This window comes from Rhineura floridana, chromosome 3 (genome assembly GCF_030035675.1).
Source record: "Rhineura floridana isolate rRhiFlo1 chromosome 3, rRhiFlo1.hap2, whole genome shotgun sequence".
Classification (NCBI taxonomy): Eukaryota; Metazoa; Chordata; class Lepidosauria; order Squamata; family Rhineuridae; genus Rhineura; species Rhineura floridana.
Genome location: NC_084482.1, coordinates 206,958,488 through 206,978,088, shown reverse-complemented (window position 1 = coordinate 206,978,088; position 19,601 = coordinate 206,958,488). Strand labels below are relative to the sequence as shown.

At 43.4% G+C, this 19,601-nt stretch overlaps 1 protein-coding gene across 1 annotated transcript in view; it reads left to right on the top strand.

Moving 5' to 3' along the window:
* Nucleotides 1–8,984, top strand: part of LOC133378897 (zinc finger protein 420-like) — a 33,299-nt gene extending 24,315 nt beyond the window's left edge. Inside the window, exon 5 of the mRNA XM_061613512.1 lies at nucleotides 3,113–8,984. Within this exon, the coding sequence (XP_061469496.1) occupies nucleotides 3,113–5,421 (2,309 nt within the window). The 3' untranslated portion in view covers nucleotides 5,422–8,984. The remainder of the gene's footprint in view (nucleotides 1–3,112) is intronic.
* Nucleotides 8,985–19,601: the final 10,617 nt, after the last annotated feature.

The following is a 19,601-nucleotide window of genomic DNA, read 5'->3' as shown; positions in this document are numbered from 1 at the left end:
GTGTCCTACCAGATGTCGGGGTAATGGAAGTCCCCCATTACTACTCCATCATGCCTCCTTGAAACACTGGCAGTTTGCTTTTCAGAAGTTTCATCCTCGCCTTCTCCTTGATTGGGTGGTCGGTAGTAGTCTCTAACCACCATGTTCCTTTCGTTCCTTGTCCCATTTATTTTAATCCAGATACTCTTGGTGGGGCTTCAAGCCAATCTTCTTCCGACCCCAAATCTCCTCTAGTTGAACTTTTGGCCGTTTGGACAATTTAGCTGATTTTAAAACCCAATTGTGTAACCTTCCTCTGGGCAGACTCTCAGGCTAACACAGCCACTGCTTCCCATTTTCTGGTCTTTATGAGCCAAGTATTGTTTAACACAATGGGGATGAATAGCATAATATTCAGGCCTCCTGTTGGCAAACCACCTTAGAAGACATGTGTTTCACATACATACAAGATGCAATAGCGCATTTGGTAGATTTATTCTGTAACTTACACAGGTCTTAAAAAGGGGGATATTTATTGAGCACACGTACAAAGAATCAAAATACACATTTTAACACTTCAGGAACAATACATATCTATTAACCTCAATAAGGATAGCTCAGTAATAATATGCATTTATTTGGTTTGAGGGAATTAGCTAAATTATCTTAACTAAAGTAACATACTCAACACACACACGCATGAAGGAGCAAGTACGCAAGGCATATGGGGAGATGGTGGTTGAGTTCAGCACAAGTGAGGAAGGCAGAGTAATATGCCCTTTCTCTGGGCTCATTTCTGCAGACTAGGCCTCAGTCTTACGCAGCTGGGCACGGGAGACCAGAGGGTGGCCCCACCCTCCCACCCACCCACACGCACAGACAGAGGTTTTATTGTTATGTGCCTTCAAGTTGATTATGACCGTTCGGATTTAATTTGTTCTTATACCCAATTATTTGTCTTTTTCACAGTCCATGGTATGCGCAAAGCTGTCCTCCAACAACACTTCAAAGGAGGTGATTTTTCTCTTACCTGCTTTTTTTACTGTCCAACTTTCACACCCATATACAGAGATCGGGAATACCATGGTCTGAATGATCCTGACTTTAGTGTTCAGTGATACATCTTTACATTTGAGGACCTTTTCTAGTTCTCTCATAGCTGCCCTCCCCAGTCCTAGCCTTCTTCTGATTTCTTGACTATGGTCTCCAGTTTGGTTAATGACTGTGCCAAGGTATTGATATTCCTTCACAAGTTCAATGCCCTCATTGTCAACTTTAAAGTTACATAAATCTTCTGTTGTCTTTACTTTAGTCTTTTTGACGTTCAGCTGTAGTCCTGCTTTTGTGCTTTCCTCTTTAACTTTCATCAGCATTTGTTTCAAATGTTGCTGGTTTCTGCTAGTAGTATGGTATTGTCTGCATATCTTAAATTATTGATATTTGTCCCTTCAATTTTCACACTTCCTTCATCTTGGTCCAATCCCGCTTTCTGTATGGTATCTTCTGCGTACAGATTAAACAAATAGGGTGATAAAATACACCCCTGTCTCACACCCTTTCCGATGGGGAACCAATCGGTTTCTCCATATTCTGTTTTTCTTATTGTAGCCTCTTGTCCAGAGTATAGGTTGCACTTCAGGACAATCAGATGCTGTGGCATCCCTGTTTCTTTTAAAGCATTCCATCGTTTTTCATGACCTACACAGTCAAAGGCTTTGCTGTAGTCTATAAAACACAGGGTGATCTCCTTCTGAAATTCCTTGCTCCATTCCATTATTCAACGTATTCTGCAATATGATCTCTGGTGCCTCTTCCCTTTCTAAATCCAGCTTGGGCGTCTGGCATTTCTTGCTCCATATATGGTAAGAGCCATTGTTGTTGAATCTTGAGCATTACTTTTCTTGCATGGGATATTAAGGCAATAGTTCGATAATTACTGCATTCCCTGGGATCCCCTTTCTTTGGAATTGGGATGTATATTGAACGCTTCCAGTCTGTGGGCCACTGTTTAGTTTTCATATTTCTTGACAGATTTTTGTCAAAATTTGGACAGATTCAGTCTCAGTAGGTTGTAGCAACTCTATTGGTATGCCATCTGTTCCTGGTGATTTCTGTCTTCCAAGTATTTTAAGAGCAGCTTTCACCTCACATTTCTGGTTCTGCATCATATGGTTCTTCCATGAACGAATCTGTTAGAGTTCTTCAGTGTATTGCTTCCATCTTCCTTTTATTTCATCTCGATCAGTCAGTGTGTTTCCCTGTTGATTATTCAGCATCCCAGCTCTTGGTTTTTCCCTTTAATTTCTCTAATCTTTTGGAATAGGGCTCTTGTTCTTCCCTTTTTATTGTCCTATTTCTATGCAATAGCTATTGTAATAGTTCTCTTTGTCCCTATGTACTAGTCACTGTATTATTTCATTTAGGGTTCTGACTGTGGTTCTATCTCCTTTTGCTTTTGCTTTCTTTCTCTCTTTAACCATTTGGCCAAAAACACAGTCACACACGCTCAAAGGTACGCAGAGAGTGCAGATGTGGAGGATCCACTTTGTAGGGAAAGGATCTCTGAAAGTCAGGATAAAGAGCAAATATACCTTTCCCAGCCCTGGTGGCCAATCCTAAAGAAGGAGAACTGGGGCAAGTTGAACCTCCTGGGTCAGGCAGGAAAACACAACAAAGGCAGATGGCAGGCTTCAGCTATTAAAGATCCAGGGGAAAGCAGGAAAAGTAGTGGAGCCCTGAAAACGGCTTTTGAAGCAGCTGCACCAAGTGGCCACCTCTGCTTCAGAAGGCAGGGTCTAGAAATAGTAGGGGAAAAACAGCTAACTGCCCACCCTTTGCTGTCTAGAACCTCCAGCCAGTCAGATCCTGTTGTGTCCCAGACCACTCAAAATCAATTTACCTGATCCTGATCTATAAGTATTAAAAGTTATGATCTCTCTCTTTCTTCACAACCTGACACCAAGCAGCTACTGCTAAAACAGTTCTGTAACATAGTCACAGTGCAATGCCTTGAACTATGACAGTTATACTCTGAGATAAAGAGAGGTCCCATAAAGTACAAACCGTAAACAGACCGCTATATACACAGGCTTTCTCCATAGCACTTTACCAGCTTTCCTTTTTATTCCACCAGGAGATACCTGGAGGATCACAGCTGAGGAAGAACCATCAGAAGTGTCACAACAAAGAGGCAAGGAGCAGAAGGAGAAACCAAACTTGGGAAGTGAGGAAGGAGCAGAGATACAAGAGGGAAGACAAACACAGAACCTGTGGGATGAATCCAGAGCTTCTCACAGGGATGAAAATAAGATTCAGGGGAGCACTTTTCACCTAAAGATAACGAGCATGTCTCCTGAGTACAGTAAACTCTTAAGTTGCCAAAAAGGCTTGACTACACATCAGACAAGGTATATGAGAGAGAGACCCTATAAATGCTTGGAGTGTGGAATGAGCTTTACTCAGAATTACAGTCTTCAGAGACATCAAAGAACTCATACAGGGGACAAACCTTATGAATGCATGGAGTGTGGAAAGAGCTTCAGTCAGAATAACCACCTTGCTACACATCAACAAATTCATACAGGAGACAAACCTTATCAATGCCTAGAATGTGGAAAGAACTTCTGTGCACGTAGCAATCTTACTAAACATCAAAGAACTCATACAGGGGACAAACCTTATCAATGCTTGGAGTGTGGAAAGAGCTTCATTGACAGTAGGTCCCTTGGAAGACATCACAGAACTCATACAGGGGAGAAAACTTATCAATGCTTGGAGTGTGGAAAGAGCTTCATTGACAGTAGGTCCCTTACAAGACATCACAGAACTCATACAGGGGAGAAACCTTATCAATGCATGGAGTGTGGAAAGAGCTTCATTGACAGTAGGTCCCTTACAAGACATCACAGAACTCATACAGGGGAGAAACCTTATCAATGCTTGGAGTGTGGAAAGAGCTTCATTGACAGTAGGTCCCTTATAAGACATCACAGAACTCATACAGGGGAGAAACCTTATAAATGCATGGAGTGTGGAACGAGCTTCATTGACAGTAGGTCCCTTACAAGACATCACAGAACTCATACAGGGGAGAAACCTTATCAATGCTTGAAGTGTGGAAAGAGCTTCATTGACAGTAGGTCCCTTACAAGACATCACAGAACTCATACAGGGGACAAACCTTATCAATGCTTGGAGTGTGGAAAGAGCTTCATTGACAGTAGGTCCCTTAGTTCTCATCAAAGAACACATACAGGAGACAAACCTTATCAATGCTTGGAGTGTGGAAAAAGCTTCAAACACAATTACTCCCATACTTCGCATCACAGAACTCATACAGGGGAGAAACCTTATACATGCTTGGAGTGTGGAAAGAGCCTCGTTCAAAAATGCACCCTTGCTGCACATCAAATAACTCATTCAGGGGACAAACCACATAAATGCTTGGAGTGTGGAAAGGGCTTCAGTCAGAGTACCACCCTTGCTGTACATCAAAGGACTCATAACAATGACAAACCTTATGAATGCATGGAGTGTGGAAAGAGCTTCAAGCAAAAGTCCTCCCTTATCTCACATCAAAGGAGTCATACAGGAGAGAAGCCTTATGAATGCAGGGAGTGTGGAAAGAAGTTCATTAACAGTAGCTCCCTTACTCAGCATCAAAGAATTCATACAGAAGACAAACCTTATGAATGCACTGAGTGTGGAAAGAGGTACAGGTTCAAGCACTCCCTTACTTTGCATCAAAGAATTCATACGGGAGACAGACCTTATAAATGCAGGGAATGTGGTAAGAGCTTCCCTCACAGTCATGCCTTTACTTTACACCAAAGAACTCATACAGGGGACAAACCTTATGAATGCATGGAGTGTGGAAAGAGCTTCATTACCAGTAGCTCCCTTAGATTACATCACAGAATTCATACAGGGGAGAAACCTTATCAATGCCTGGAATGTGGAAAGAGCTTCAGTGAAAGTGGCAATCTTACTACACATCAAAGAACACATACAGGAGTCAAACCTTATAAATGCATGGAGTGTGGAAAGAGCTTCAGATACAGTTACTCCCTTATTTCGCATCACAGAACTCACACAGGGGACAAACCTTATAAATGCCTGGAGTGTGGAAAGAGCTTCATTGACAGTAGGTCCCTTACAAGACATCACAGAACTCATACAGGGGAGAAACCTTATAAATGCTTGGAGTGTGGAAAGAGTTTCAACCGTCACCACCACCTTACTTCTCATCACAGAACTCATACAGGGGAGAAACCTTATAAATGCTTGGAGTGTGGAAAGAGCTACAGTGACCATAGCCACTTTAGTAGACATCAAAGAACTCATACAGGGGATAAACCTGATAAATGCTTGGAGTATGGAAAGACCTATAGTGACAGTAGCTCCCTTATTTCCTTTGGAGGACCCTTCAAAGGGCCATTGTGAATTGCGTGGAAGGCACTTTGAGGGTAAAGTTGCTCGCCTCTGTAGCAATCATGATGCCCTGTCTACATCTACTGTAGTCCCCAGTAAGGTATCCAGTGCAATGTCTTCTGCAAATTCTTGGGATTGGTTTCAGTTGATGCAGCCTGATGACGCGGGCAAGGTGCTTGCGATGATGCGGCCAGCAATGTGTCCTCTCGACCCTTGCAGTTCTTGGCTTTTTAAAGCTTCTCGAGGAGATTTGACCAAGTGGATGCAGGGTGTGGTCAACACGTCGTTGTGGGAAGGAGTGGTTCCAGCCACCCTGAAAGAGGTAGTGATCCAACCGCTCCTGAAAAAGCATACCCTGGACCCACTAGTTTGTGACAACTACTGCCTGGTTGCAAATACCCCCTTTTTAGGGAAGGTGATTGTGATGGGAAATTTAGGGGTCCATTGGACCGGAGGTCCTGAAGAGATTGAGGACACAGGCTTGTAGCAAAAAGGTAGGCCTTTATTTAGTAAGGAAACTTACAGGTTGTCAGTTTCCCATGATGTTCATTGGAGCTCTGGCACATGGCACTGATGGTCACAATTTTATACCTTCCAAGTCAAAGAAATTAGCATCTTCCAATCCAAAAGTTATACATCATCAATACATAGTTATGATGCTGCCTACATTAAACTAGCCAACCACATAATAATCAGAATTCCTAATACCAGCCCATCGCTTATCTGACCTAATACATTCCAAAGCTGACTCTTCCTGACCCTTTGGAGACACTGAGAATGCTTTAGCAAGGTCTTACCCCCCTTTATGTAATTTCCAGAGTCTTCCTGTCCTAGCATACTGAACATTCCAAGAAGAGACCTTGCAAGTGACCTCAAAGAAACAAAATCAGCAGGGAGGAAGAGATTTTCAGCTTTGATTCACATACTGAGTTATAACTTCAATATTCCTAAAGAATATATATTTATTAGTTTATAAAAATTTCACATCATCTCCCCCCTTGGAAGCCAGCTAGAAAACTAGCTTCACACAATCTGGCCCGATTCCTTTGGTGAGGGTGGAGTTGAAAACATCTCCTTATCACAGATTTTTGGACTTGATACACGGTGCCTTTCAGCTGTTCCCAGATTGCAGTTAAAAATTAGCTCAAGACGCTTCGCAGACAAGTATCTGTAGCCTGCTGTACAACCCCCCTCAGGCGAAGGCTACGCAACTGCCAGACAGAATGGAAGAACGGCAGTTCTCATCCTCCTCCTCTGGTATGGGTGGCTTGTGTCTGGGCATGGATGGCTTGTGTCTTGACAAAATGTAATGAAAGGCTGATATGTGAGGTAATTTGTTCTCTCCCAGAGAACCGTGCAGGACCAAACAGTTCTGCTTTAGGTGGTCAACCTGTATTCAGAGGATTTAATACATTCAGTTTTATTAGTCTTGAGTACTATTTGGCTCGCCTCCCCAAGGCACTCTTCGCATTCGTCATCCAATCGTCTCCCACTTTATCCTCAGCAGCCACTGAATGAGCACTCTAAATGTCTTTATGGAAGAGAAGAAAGGAACTGGAAAAGAGAAAATAAGTCATAGGAATAACACAGTCTCTGCAGCTTTACAAATAGTCCAGCAGCTAGGTAGTTCATCCACTACCCCCCTTTGCTCGTCAGGGCTGGAGTCGTCCTCTTAAAGATCAGGGATCTCTCCTGTAACCCTTACCTGGGCAATCAAGCCTGAGTCAAGGGTTTCCTCAATTGTTCTGGGATGTCCTTATCTGTTTCGTCTGGGCAAAAATCTGTCTCCTCTGGTTCGGAGGTTGGTGGTGGTATCTCTCTGCTGCCTGGGTCAACTATTCTGTGGGCGTGGCTCTCTGCTTGACCGGTATAGCTATATTGGTGGTCAGCAGAACTTGAAAAGGACCTTGGCACCTGGGCTGGATAGAATGGCAGGGTACATCTGTAGTACTGAGAGGGCGTCCTGTACCTTAGAAGAAAGACTTAACAACTCTGGACAGATGTATAACATAATTAGTAAGCTCATCATAATGTTCAGAAGGTTCAAAGTCTGACTTTCTGAGGTGACTCAGTTCCTAATAACAAAGATCTACCAGGCACTGTTTAATGAGGAGTTAATCCATGTTTTCTAATATGACATGTTGCTAATATGCATGAGCACCGAAGGCAAAACCTGAGGTTATTTGAGACCAATCTGAGACTGTGTTTTGTTGCAGTGCTGTGCATCATTTCTCCATTAATTTTCTGTGAAGTGCCCCCCTTTGTCAGAGTCTATCTTACATGGTATACCAATCTATGACCCAGTAACGAACCAAATCAATTTGCAGATTGCAATTTTTGAAGAGGCCCATAAGATCGCTTGTGAGCACTCTAGACGGCGGTCTCTCTGTGTTGACAAGTAGCACTGGAGGATGCAACGTGCTGCCTCCACATGAATACCTGGCACGTACCAGTGTTTCAGGATTTCCTCAGCTTATTGGCTCTGCTAAGCACAGCTATCCCCCCTTTGCTCATTACCCATTTCATGGGTCACCAAGCAAAAGACGAATCAGGAGTCTGGGTTCCCCTTGCAAATCTGCCACTAACATCTTGGTGTTTATAGGCATAGAGGCACAACTTAGAAATGAGAAAGAAGCCGGTGATCCGTGAGCCAGGCAGCTGGTCAGCTTTCTGATTACCTAGAGAAATAGAATCTGTTAGATTAGTATGTGCCTTACAGTGAATAACAGAAATGACAGATGGAAGGAGAATCAAATCAAATCAATCAAATGTCCATGTGACACAGGAGACTCAGAAGAAGCCAGGAATCCCCTGTTTTCCAGTTTGTCCTACAAAATGATAGACACCAAAACAAATTTAGAATCGGTATAAATGAATACAGTTTGACCAGAGGGTAGGATATAGGCACGGGTGAGTTCAAATTGCTTAGGCACTTTCGATACCTAGAAGACAATGAGCTTCAAGAATAATGTGAGCAGAAACCACAGCATAGTCACAATTATACGGCGCGGGACCTCGATATCTGTTGGAACGCCTCTCCCGCTATGAACCGGCTCGTACACTACGGTCTGCTACGAAGGCCTTCCTCCGGGTCCCTACTCATAGGGAGGCCCGGAGGGCGGTGACAAGATCAAGGGCCTTCTCAGTGGTGGCCCCCGAACTATGGAATAGTCTTCCCGAGGAGGTTCGCCTGGCGCCGACACTATCATACTTTCGGCACCAGGTTAAAACCTTTCTCTACTCCAAGGCATTTTAATTTTTTGTTAATGATTGTAATGTTTGTAATTTGATTTTAGCCTTTGCTGTTTTTAGATTGTGAAATTTGATTGTGATGTTTTTATACTATATTGTATTTTATTGTATCGATGTTCACTGCCCAGAGAGCTATTGCTAGTCGGGCGGTATATAAGTTTTAAAAATAAATAAAATAAATAAATAAATTCTCAAATTCATCACATTTACAAAAACCATTGTGTAGAGAATCAAATCCAGGGTAGGGGAAAAAAATCAGAAAGGTCTGGCTTGGGCGTAACTGCCATTTAACCCAGGGCAACATAGTCATAGAGATCTAAAATATGTGGTTCACCATCTGTAAGAAGAGACAGTAGGGTTGAAAGTGGTGCAGCATACCATGGCCACAGCAGAAAAAAACCCTATGTGAGATCCTGCAGCTCCCTGCAGGGTGCTTCTTAGTAGCCTGCAAAATTTCAACTTTTCCAAGTTCACACAGGAGATGTTCCAAATTTCCTTACATCCTCGACTGTTAGAATTAGGGTGTTGCAAACAGACTGGTTTTTCATAAGTACTTCTTGCTCCAAAAGGGAGGTGGTGACAAGGGCAATGCCCTCCTCAGCCTCTTGGGGCAAGGGGTACTGAAATACCTCAGAGAAGGGCCTGTTGTGTTTCTAGCATAGATATATTGGCTCAGCTGTCAGTAGCTTTGCCACTTCATTGGCGGGGGAAGCCCACAAGAACTCAGGAGCATCTGAGAGCTTAGAGCAAGAGGCTGCCTCCTCTGCCTTCTCAGCTCCCTGGTTTGTTACCATTAGCATGAGCAAATTTGGGGTCAAATCCTGGGGGAACTTCACATTGGAAGCATTCCATTTTGCGCAACAGATCCCTACTCATTAAGTTTACAGTTGGGGAAAAAAAGGACTACAGGTGTTGAAAGGAGACAAAAGAGAAGCATGTGCGCATGAAATGAAACCAGGGCTGGTGACAGGATGTGGAAAAGCCTGTCCTCCCACCCTCACATCTTGAATTATTTCTGAGAAGGACTGAGTGTGCAAGACTTAAAGTGTTTAATTGAAAGGAACGCCCAAGGTCAGTGTGCAGCTGCAGCAGATCAGAGGCTCAGCTATAACAGGCTTGGGTAAGCACACAATGGTGTGGGGGGTAATTGGAATGTGGTGTTGGAGAGAGACGGAGCACGGTGTAATAAACTACTTTATTGGAACAGTGAAGTTTCATCTTCCAGAAGCCTCGGCTGTCGGTCTGTTATTTCATTCAGCAGCTGGCAAAAACATGACAAGTTAACAAGCTACTGGGCAATTGGTTGCTCTGGTCTGCTGGCGCGGCGCAACAAAGGGTTATGGGCCCAGATCCAAACCAGTATAACCAGTAATAACCAGTTGCAACCAGAACGCATGCTTGTCCTACACCAGAGACCGGAGGAATCCAGGAAAGGAGGTGCATTGGTCTGCATAGCCGGTGAGCTGTACGAGCGGCAAAGCAGCAGCAGATAAAAAGTGTTGCCAGGAAACCAAGGTGATAAGGAAAGTCTGCAAGAATGGCTGGAATAACTTTGGCTGGCATACCACTTGAGCGTCTCTCAGAACAAAACTATTCAAGCTGGAGGCTGCGGATGCAAGCCTACCTAAATAGAGAAGATTTATGGAAAGTAATTGAACTGCAACCCCCCTCCGTTCCACCACCTGCGGAATGGCTTCGCTGGGATGAAAGAGCAAAGTCGTTAATTATATTGGCTGTCGGGGACTCTCAACTGTTACATTTACGAGGTAAAAACACTGCTAAAGACACGTGGACTGTTTTACATGATATTTATATCCAAACGACTGCTAGCAGTAAAATAAGCCTCGCTAGACAACTCTATCAGATGAAGCAGACAGACGCAGAAACTACGTCAGCTCATTTAATGAACATTACAAGGATATTTGCTGAATTGCAGGAAAGAGGAGTGGAACATACGGAAATGCAGAAAGTTTACATAATACTTTCAACTTTAAACGCCTCTTGGGATCCAGTGGTGAGTGCTCTGGAAGCGATTCTGGATTCTGGATTGACGGTGCAATATATCACAAACAAACTTAAACAAGAGTGGGAGAGAAGAAAGGAGACTGAACAGAAGCAAGAGGGAAGAAACGACAGAAAAGAAAGAACAGATAAAAGCTTTCGGAGCTAAAACGTTACAACTGCGGTTCATTGCATCATTTAAGGCGGAACTGTGATTTACTGAGGAGAAGGAAGGCAGGAAGACAACCACCCTCACATGTGCAGTTGGTGAGTGCAAAGTCAAAGAAAAAGACATTGTAAATAGAGACAATAGTATGTGGGTCTTGGATTCAGGTTCAACCCACTCACTCTTAAAGGATAAAGACTTGTTTAAAACAATGTCGCCAGCTAATGAAGACGTCATATTAGCTGATGGAACAAAACAAAGGGTGTTGGGGAAAGGTACTGTACGAATATGTGCTTTAAATACTATCATGACGAATGTTTTATACGTGCCAACTTTGACAAGTAATATAATGTCAGTTTCTAAATTACTTGAAATGGGTTACAGTGTGCTGTTCAGTAACAAGAGATGTGCAGTGATGAAAGAGAGAACAGTGTGTTTACAAGGATGTCTAAAAAAATCCTTGTTTTACATCAGACCAGGCGCCATAAGGCATTGTAGCACAGTTCAGGAGAAAGTGATAAAGACTAGTGGGAGTTGTATAACAGCGTCTACACAGACACTTCCGGTGGTGGCCCCAAGGGCTTTTACTGCAAACGTTACTGTAATAGATGAGTGTCTGAAAGAGCCCTCTAGCATTAACGATATGAGAGATTTGCCTGAAAATGAACAGAATAACTGGCTTATCGCTATGCAAGAGGAGCTTGAAGCAATAAACAAGAATAATACATGGACCTTGGGCGATTTACCTCCAGGAAAGAAAGCTATAGGGTGCAAATGGGTATATAAAAAGAAAAGAGCCAGCACGGAAAAGGTCCAGCGATACAGGGCACGCCTAGTAGCGAAAGGTTACACGCAGAGATATGGAACAGACTACGATGAGGTATTCGCTCCTGTTATTAAACATGAATCAATGAGACTGATGTTAAAACTGGCTGCTGTGAGAGGTATGAAAGTTGTTCATTACGACATTAGCACTGCATTTTTGCATGGTACGTTACAAGAAGAAATATATATGGAACAACCCCCGGGGTTTATTCTTGAGCCAGGCAAGGTTTGCAAGTTACATAAGTCTTTGTATGGGCTGAAACAAAGTGCCAGGTGCTGGAACATTAAATTAGACGAGGTGCTACAATCCATGGGTTTCACTAAGTGTATAGCAGATGCATGTGTATACGTCAAGAACCAAGAAAACAACCTAACGTATTGTACAGTGTATGTTGATGACATCTTGTACCTGTTTAATAATAATGAGGATGAAGTTTCGTTTTATTATACCCTGACAAAACATGTGGACACAAAAAGACTAGGACCAGTCCAGAATTATTTACGCACTGAAATTACACATCATAATGACGGTAGTTTTACTTTAAGTCAAGGAAGGAAAATAACACAGCTTTTAGATGCCTTAGATATGTCAGAATGTAAGCCAGTAAAAACACCAATGACTGCAGGTTTCCAACAGGAAACTGCTGCAACACTCTATGAAAAACCCGAGGTATACAGACAAATCATTGGAAAATTGCAATATATAGTGAAGGTAACACGTCCAGATATTTGTAACGCTGTTGGGATCCTCAGCAGAAGGGTAGAAAGCCCCTCTGAACGTGATTGGCAAGGGCTAAAAAGAGTAATAAGATATCTGAAAGGCACCAGTAACATGGGCATAAGGCTTACTACACAGGAAACAGATGGCATAGAATGTTACATAGATGCAGACCATGCAGGAGACCCGGCTACCCGAAAATCCACGTCTGGCATGGTTGTGCTCCTGCATGGGTCTGTTATCGACTGGCATAGTAGAAGACAAGTGGTGGTGGCTATTTCAAGTTCAGAAGCTGAATATGTGAGCTTATCCACAGCATGTAATGAACTCACATGGTTTGCACATCTGTGCAAGGAAATCCACGTGGCTGTAAATACTCCAATTAGGGTATATGAGGATAATCAGACGTGCATCAGAATGGGTATGTCAGAATCTCACACAAAGAGGACCAAACACATAAGTGTACGGTACCATCATGTTCGTGAGTGCGTGCAGCAAGGGATTATAAAGTTGACATACTGTAATACTGACCATATGCTGGCGGATATCATGACAAAGCCTGTGAGTGAAGAAAAATATACAAAACTGGTTGAAATGCTTGGAATGCAAAGGATAATGTATACAAACAATGTAACAGAACAAACTGTCTAAGAAAGAAAACTGACTGTAAATGTAATAATGCTGAAATCATATGTATTGCATGTCTGTCTGGAAGGTGGGGGCTGTCAGGCTTCGGTAAGCAACACAGCCGGTTCCAGAACAGACAGTGCAAGAGTTAAAGTGTTTAATTGAAAGGAACACCCAAGGTCAGTGTGCAGCTGCAGCAGATCAGAGGCTCAGCTATAACAGGCTTGGGTAAGCACACAATGGTGTGGGGGGTAATTGGAATGTGGTGTTGTTGGAGAGAGACGGAGCACGGTGTAATAAACTACTTTATTGGAACAGTGAAGTTTCATCTTCCAGAAGCCTCGGCTGTCGGTCTGTTATTTCATTCAGCAGCTGGCAAAAACATGACAAGTTAACAAGCTACTGGGCAATTGGTTGCTCTGGTCTGCTGGCGCGGCGCAACATGTGGAAGCCTCTGTTTGTTTGATGGTATAAAAAGAAACCAGTGTCCACTAGGAAGGCGCAGTCCTTGCCATTAACATTCATGACAACAGTTGGCTCAGGAACAACAGAAGAAATGGAAAATTAAGGTATACCATCCATCCCCCTCTCAGGTGATGGACATGATCTAGATCTATTTTTCCATGCAATTTTCACCTCTAAGGCAAATAAAGCAAAGTAGGTGAGGTCTCTGACATGTTACACTTAGGTGTCTCGGTATAGTTTGCACCTTGGCTGTTATTCTGTGGTTTCAGGTGTGCCTTTCAGAGAAGAGATGATTTTCAGAAAGAAGGCTAAAGATGCAACGGGAAGACTGAAACACTCCTGAATCTCAGAAACAAATTTTGGTTCTCTTGTTAACTGCACATCGGCTTGTTTAGAAGAGAGAAACTCATAGAATATGAGGGTTCTTTTCCACATTGACAGCACATCTCCATGGGCTTCTCTTTCCAAGGATTTTATTTATTTATTTATTAGATTTCTATCCCACCCGTTCTCCCAGTAGAAGGCCAGGGTGCCGCAAGGATCAGATGCACTATGTGAATGCACAGAATCCTTGCAAAGCAAAGGTACCCAGAGCTGAGCCTGCTCTGATCTGTTGCCAAAGTGTGCATGGCACAGAGGGAGCAGCACAACCTGTACTGCCTCATGACTCCAAGGGGCACATCAGCACCTGCTGGGTGGTATTTCCCCAAGATGTCAGGCTAAACATGCACCCAAAAATGCACATAACATGGAATTCCAATTCAATAGTGCCATTCCATCACTTTAAAATCCTCATTCAGAAATTAAAATCCTGATTCAATAAACTTGGTGAGCTTTCAAAATCTGCCAGGATTTCAAGACATCCATGTAAGAGATATGACTATATGAATACAACTTTCTCCTGTGACATTTCAGGATTTGGGGCATCAAATGAGCAACACATGTATGTCCAGATGATTTTGTATCCAGTTAGGGATACATGTCCAGATTAGCACAAGTCTGTTCTGACTATCACACACTCATACGTTCATGCAGAGAATGTGGCTTCTACCTCATCTTCCCTGTGCATAAAGCTGCAGTGATCCAGATTTCCTGAGGTTGATGCAACTCTCTGTGGATATACTGGTCACATGTTATATCTTCATAGTTGTTGCGGACAAACACACTAATGCAACCAGTAATGCTTCAGGACAGTGGTGGCTGGTAATATTTTGATTTGGTAGCTGCAATTTTTTAACATTGCTGCTTTCATCACAATAGAACTTGTGTAACCCTTATTTAGGAGAATGTGCTCTCACACATGTGCAGAGCACCACTGTCTCCTCACTAAAAAATATTGCAGTTTTGAGGCATTAACCCCGTAGCACTTATTTAGAAATTAAGCCATTCCACATAAGTTTTTGAATTCATGTATTGATTATGCCTGCACATCCATTTCCAAAAAACGAAACGCACAAAACCTTTTAAAATGCGAGGCACACTTGCTGCCAGTTGCAGGCAGTTTTTCTCCCCCCAAAAATCAAGTTGACTTTTCATTATCCCAAAGCACTTTTTCCTCAAAGAGCCAGGGCACTTCAGAGCTCAGCAGAATATATTTGCAATGCATGGCTCTATGCTGAAAATGTGAAGTAATCTCTGCTCATGTGCAGAGTGTGTCACGCCAGAAATGATCAGGCAGTATTCCATCTGAAATTAAGGAGAATATCTTCCAAGTTTGGGGAAGGAGGTGGAGTCATGGATTCCAGACAGGCACAGAGCTCAAACTTTTCATTTCAGAAATCACTGACAAAATTAAGGCGGCTACAATACTAGCACCAACATTTCCTTCTATTCCTCTGCGTTGAAAACATCCTGAACTAAACTAAGGGAGGGGCTTATTGGAACCAGGCCCACTGGAAATATTCTGGAAAATATTCTGGAATTGCAAGTTGCTCAGATCAACCCTGCTTTTAATGAGTGAATACAGGGAAATGGTTAATACAGAGTTTGTTGCAACACGTACACAAGCCATCCATTATTTCTTCTTCCAGTTCCCTAATTAACAAAAATTATTATTATAACAATTTATTACCTGCCCTTCACCCAGAGGTCCCAGGGCGGGTTACAACAATTTTTAAACACATAATTAAAAACAGTTAAAAACAACCTAAACAATATCACAGAAAATAGAGTGGACTCTAAAAATACACATCTCAGGTGTTGAAGACCAGAGTAAAGAGGTGCATCTTCAGCATGCAATTAAGTTGCCAGACACTTGGGTGGGGAGGGACTTCCACAGCTTAGGGGCTGCCATAGAGAATGCCCTCTCCCCGGCCACCACCCTGCAAGGATTCGACGGTGGCGGAACTACCAAAAGGGCCCCTTCTGCTGATCTCAACACCCAAGAGGATCTGTAGGGAAGGAGGCGGTCTTTCAGATATTTGGGACCTGTGTCATTTAGGGCTTTAAACACTAACATAAGCAACTTGAACTGGGCCCGGAAACGAACTGGCAGCCAGTGCAGCTGTTTTAAAACAGGATTTATATGAGTTCTAAAGAGAAACTCAGCCAGTAATCTGGCTGCTGCATTTTAAACCAGTTAAAGTTGCCGAGTTGTCTTCAAGGGCAGCCCCATGTAGAGCACATTGCAATAATCCAGTCTGGAAGTTACCAGAGCATGGAGCACTGTGGCCAAGTCTTCTCTGTCAAAAGCAGCCAAAGCTGATGAACCAGCTGGAGCTGGAAAAAGGCGCTCCTAGCCACTGAGGCCACCTGAACCTCCAGTGACAGTGCTGGATCAAGAAGTATCCCCAGGCTGCAGACCTCCTTCAGAGAAAGAGCAACCCCATCCAGAACAGGCCATCTTCCCACCTCCAGGACCTGAGAATTCTGGGGACATAGCACCTCTGTCTTTTCAGGATTCAGCCTCAATTTATTGGCCCACATCCAGTCCATCACTGCCTCCAAACTCTGGTTTAACACCTCAGCTGCCTCTCCTGATTCAGATGGAATAGAGAGGTATAACTGGGTGTCATCTACATATTGATGACACCTCACTCCAAATCTCCTGATGACAGCTCCCAGTGGCTTCATATAGATGTTAAATAGCATGGGGGACAAGATGGAACCCTGCGGAATACCACAGGATAATTCCCATGGTGCTGAGCAGTAGTCTCCCATAGCTACTTTTTGGGAGCAGCTCTGGAGGTATGAGTGGAACCACCGAAGCACAGTGCCCCCAACCTCCACCTCCTTGAGACATTCCAGAAGGATATCATGGTCAACAGTATCAAAAGCTGCTGAGAGATCAAGGAGAACGAGCAGGGTCACATTCCCCCATGTCTCTCCTGACAAATGTCATCAACCAGGACAACCAAGACAGTTTCAGTGTCATGGCCAGGCCTGAAGCCAGCCTAGAATGGATCCAAGTAATCAGTTTCCTCCAAGCATGCTTGAAGCTGGACCACCACCACCTTCTCAAGTACCTCGCCCCAAAAGGGAATATTTGCCACTGGGCAATAGTTGTTTAACATGTCTGGGTCCAGGGAGGTCTTCTTAAGGAGGTGATGCACCACCGCCTCCTTCAAGGCAGATGGTACCTTCCCCTCTTCCAGTAAACCATTAATCACTCCCTGGATCCATCCATTCAGTCCTCTACAGCTAATTCTCGACAGCCAGGATGGGCAAGGGTCAAAGGGGAAAGTGGTGGGCCGCATTTCTTCAAGCAGCTTGTCCATATCCTCAGGCCGCAATAACTGAAACGGATCCAATTCTGGTGGAACAGACAGTGCTCTGGACGCCTCCGTTGGACTTGTTCTAATTGCGGCATCCAGCTCTGTCTGAATCCAATTGATTTTGTCCCTAAACCATCTTGCAAAGTTGTTACAGCAGGCCTCTGAGGGTGTCAGAGTACTGCTCTCTTGGCCAGATGACAAAAGCCCATTCACCACTCAGAAAGTGTCCTGTTCGGTTGCCAGGCCCAGTCTCCAAGAGGTCTTCTGTATCTTTAAAAGCTGCGCAGGGGGGAGGGAAAATTCCACCTTGTGGTTTTTCCCATTATAGTGTTGCAAGAACACCTGCACTTGGCTGACTTTCTCTTCCCCTAAAGATATAGGATCACTCTCAGGCCCTGAACTTGGCAACCCCAGCAGTGACTGGCCCAAGGTCACCCAGTGAGCTTCATGGCTGTGTGGAGATTCAAACCCTGGTCTCCTAGGTCATAGTCCAACACCTTATCCACCACACCACATTGGCCCCATAGAAGTGTATAAAATTAGGCATGGTGTGGAGAAAGTGGGTAGGCCTCTTTCACAATGCTGGAACTCAGTGGGGTTATTCAATTAAGCTGAATGTTGAAAGATTCAGAACACAGAACGTACTTGACAGAGTGCATAGCCAAACTATGGATTTTGCTTCCACAAGTTTTAGTAATGGACTTCAGCTTGGATGTCCCAGCTAGCACAGTCAAGCAAATGCTGTTCTAGCATCAGCTGATTATGGGTTGAAGGGGAGAGACTTCCACATCGGCAAGCACATAAGAAGAGCCTGATGGATCAGGCCCATGGCCAGAGCTTGGAAGATTACTTTAAAAAAGTAATAAATTACAGTTACAGTTACATGGCCCAAAAAGCAGTAATTACCGTTACAATTACAATTGCTCTGAAAGTAACTGATTACTTTACTTTTTCTCAAAAGTAATCACTACAGTTACATTTCAGTTACTTTTTAAAAAAAATGCCTACAAGGTGCTGGCCTTGGCTGCTGCACATCTAAGTAGCCTAAAACAACATTAAAAATAAACACACACATACAGACGTAGTAGAATAATTCTTTTTATCCATAAGATAGCAATGGTGGTCTCTCCGTTGGTAAGGGAGGTGAGGAGGGAGGCAGAGGCCACAATTCAGATCTTTGCACATCAAATCAAGTGCAACCCCCCCCTCAGCCAGCCAGCATAATCTCTCTCACTTAACCACCTCCTGGATCCTGCCCTGCCACCAACTAAGGGACACTTACCCAAGCAAACACTTTCCCTGAGATGCAAAAAAGTTAAAATACTGCAAATGCAGCACAGTAGCCAGAGACACGTCGTCATCTTTCACCTCCACAGTTCTTTATCTCCATTCTGCTTCTTCCTCCTTCTCCTCCTTTATCCATGTTCTTGCCCTCTGGCTCCTTTTTCCCTCCACTCCATTTTTTAAAACAGTTGTTTTCTCCACTCCACCCCGTCTCACTCTCCACCTCCTCCCTTGTCCCCTCCTACCCACCCACAGATCATGACAATAATAAAAGTTAAAGAGGAAAGCACAAAAGCAGGACTACAGCTGAACGTCAAGAAGACTAAAATAATGACAACAAAAGATTTATGTAATTTTAAAGTTGACAATGAGGACATGGAACTTGTCAAGGATTATCAATACCTCGGCACAGTCATTAGTCAAAATGGAGTCAATAGTGAAGAAATCAGAAGAAGGCTAGGATTAGGGAGGGTAGTTATGAGAGAAGTAGAAAAGGTTCTCAAATGCAAAGATATATCACAGAACACCAAAGTCAGGATCATTCAGACCATGATATTCCCGATCTCTACCTATGGATGTGAAAGTTGGACAATGAAAAAAGAGGATAAGAGAAAAATCAACTCATTTGAAATGTGGTGTTGGAGGAGAGCTTTGTGCATACCATGGACTGTGAAAAAGTCAAGTAATTGGGTGTTAGAACATATTAAACCAGAACTATCACTAGAAGCTAAAATGATGAAACTGAGGTTATCCTACTTTGGACACATCATGAGAAGACAGGATTCCCTAGAAAAGACAATATGCTGGGGAAAACAGAAGGGAGCAGAAAAAGAGGAAAGCCAAACAAGAGATGGATTGATTCCATAAAGAAAGCCACAGAGACCTGAACTTACATGATCTGAACAGGGTGGTGCATGACATGCTCTTGGAGGTCACTGATTCATAGGGTTGCCATAAGTTGTAATCAACGAAGGCACATAACAACAAAAATATTTAAGGGGAGGGAATTCCAAAGGGTAGGCGCCACTACACTTAAGATCCATTTCCTATGTTGTGTGGAGCAGATCTCCTGATAAGATGGTATCTGCAGGAGGCCCTCACCTGCAAAGTGCAGTGATCGACTGGGTATATAAGGGATAAG